The 1,424-nt window shown below is 46.1% G+C and overlaps 1 protein-coding gene across 1 annotated transcript; it reads right to left on the bottom strand.

Annotated features, from left to right (window-relative positions):
• Positions 1–343: 343 nt before the first annotated feature.
• On the bottom strand, positions 344–1,252 carry LOC102434788 (melanoma-associated antigen 10-like). Its single transcript, XM_006087797.1, has one exon. The coding sequence runs from the start codon at positions 1,250–1,252 to the stop codon at positions 344–346; it is 909 nt and encodes a 302-aa protein (XP_006087859.1).
• Positions 1,253–1,424: the final 172 nt, after the last annotated feature.

The raw sequence follows: 1,424 nt of genomic DNA, 5'->3' as shown, positions 1-1,424 counted from the left end.
AGATTAATCACTTATAAAGCTAGTATGAAAGTTAAAAGACAACAGTAGTAAATGACTATAAATACAAAATAGGCAAAACACTCACTTCTTAAACTGGATAAACTGCAACACATTTGTGACCAATGTTATTTATAAACTTAGAACTTTGAGTTAATTACACTTTCCATTAATAAGAACAAAATCAGAAAAATTCCAAAAACAACATATTTCCAAACCACCCTTATAGAACAGGAACACGAAGATGTCATATACTAAATCTCCTCAATCCCTATTCAGCCTATCCATTACTTAGAACATTTTGACTGCTCGCTTCAAAACCAGAGTGAAAAATCTGCCTCAGATTTCACTTAGGGCAAGGGAAGCTGATGGATGTGGCTCTAGAATAGGCCCAGACCCTGGTCCTGGCTGCCCCATTCTCACTGACAATAAATCTGCCCTGGGATCTCTCTTCCTCATCTTTCAAAGCCTCCTCATAGCAGTGAGGGAAGGCCATGGGGATAGTATCATTGATCTGGGTCAAAAACTCCAAGACTTTCAACTTGGTGGTTTCAACATGGGCCCTGGGACCCCACAGGAACTCGTACCGTGCAGGATCACTTTTGGGGACCTGCCGGTACTCCAAGTACTGTTCCTGCACCCAAACTCTGGTGAGGAGCTCCCTGGGCTCCCCATAGATGAAGTGCTCCCTCCCATCATACACCCCCATAACACTCAGCATTTTCCAGATGACCTCCTCAGGAGCACAGTTGCCATTCATGAAGATCACACCCAGAATATTTATCAAGAGGCCAGTCTTGGGCACGCTCTGCTCATCATTCAACATCCCATTGCAAGTGAGGCCCAAGGTGTTGACCAGGACATAGGTGTGGCTGGTAGGATCCACTTCCTTCACATCAATGCCAAAGACCAGCTGCATGCACTCTGATACTTGGTCAAAGATCATAGGAAAGTGATCCTTGTACTCTTTGATGACACTACTTAACACTTCCGCTTTTGTGATTGGTTCCTTTGTTTTATATTTGAGGAGCAGGAACCCCACCAGATCAGCCACCTTATCTTCTATGGCATCTCTAAGCAAAGACCCAGTGTCTAGCAGAGCCTGCGAAGTGCTTGGCCCCTCCTTTTCCTGGCTACTGGAACCCTGATATGATTTGATTGATGGAGTGACTGCCATGACAGTGGGAGAGAAGTAGGCTCTCTGAGGAAGCTGGAGGGGACGTGGTGCTCTAGCAGCAGCATAATGTACCTTCATGATTCCTGTTGTCCTGGGATTGCAGGAATGGGGGGAAGAAGAGGAGGAAGAGGAGGGGAGAAGGAAGAGGAAGAAGATCAAGTGGAGGCGGAGGAAGATGAAGAGGAGGAGGAGGAGGAAGAGGAGGAGGAAGACAGGAGCATGAGGAAGAGGAGCAGGAAGAGGAAGAAGG

This window comes from Myotis lucifugus, unplaced genomic scaffold (genome assembly GCF_000147115.1).
Source record: "Myotis lucifugus unplaced genomic scaffold, Myoluc2.0 scaffold_40, whole genome shotgun sequence".
Classification (NCBI taxonomy): domain Eukaryota; kingdom Metazoa; phylum Chordata; class Mammalia; order Chiroptera; family Vespertilionidae; genus Myotis; species Myotis lucifugus.
This window is presented reverse-complemented; position numbering and strand designations above follow the sequence as displayed.

Excerpts from the sequence above, each read along its gene's own strand:
- LOC102434788 (XM_006087797.1), bottom strand. The coding sequence starts at position 1,252 with ATGAAGGTACATTATGCTGCTGCTAGAGCACCACGTCCCCTCCAGCTT.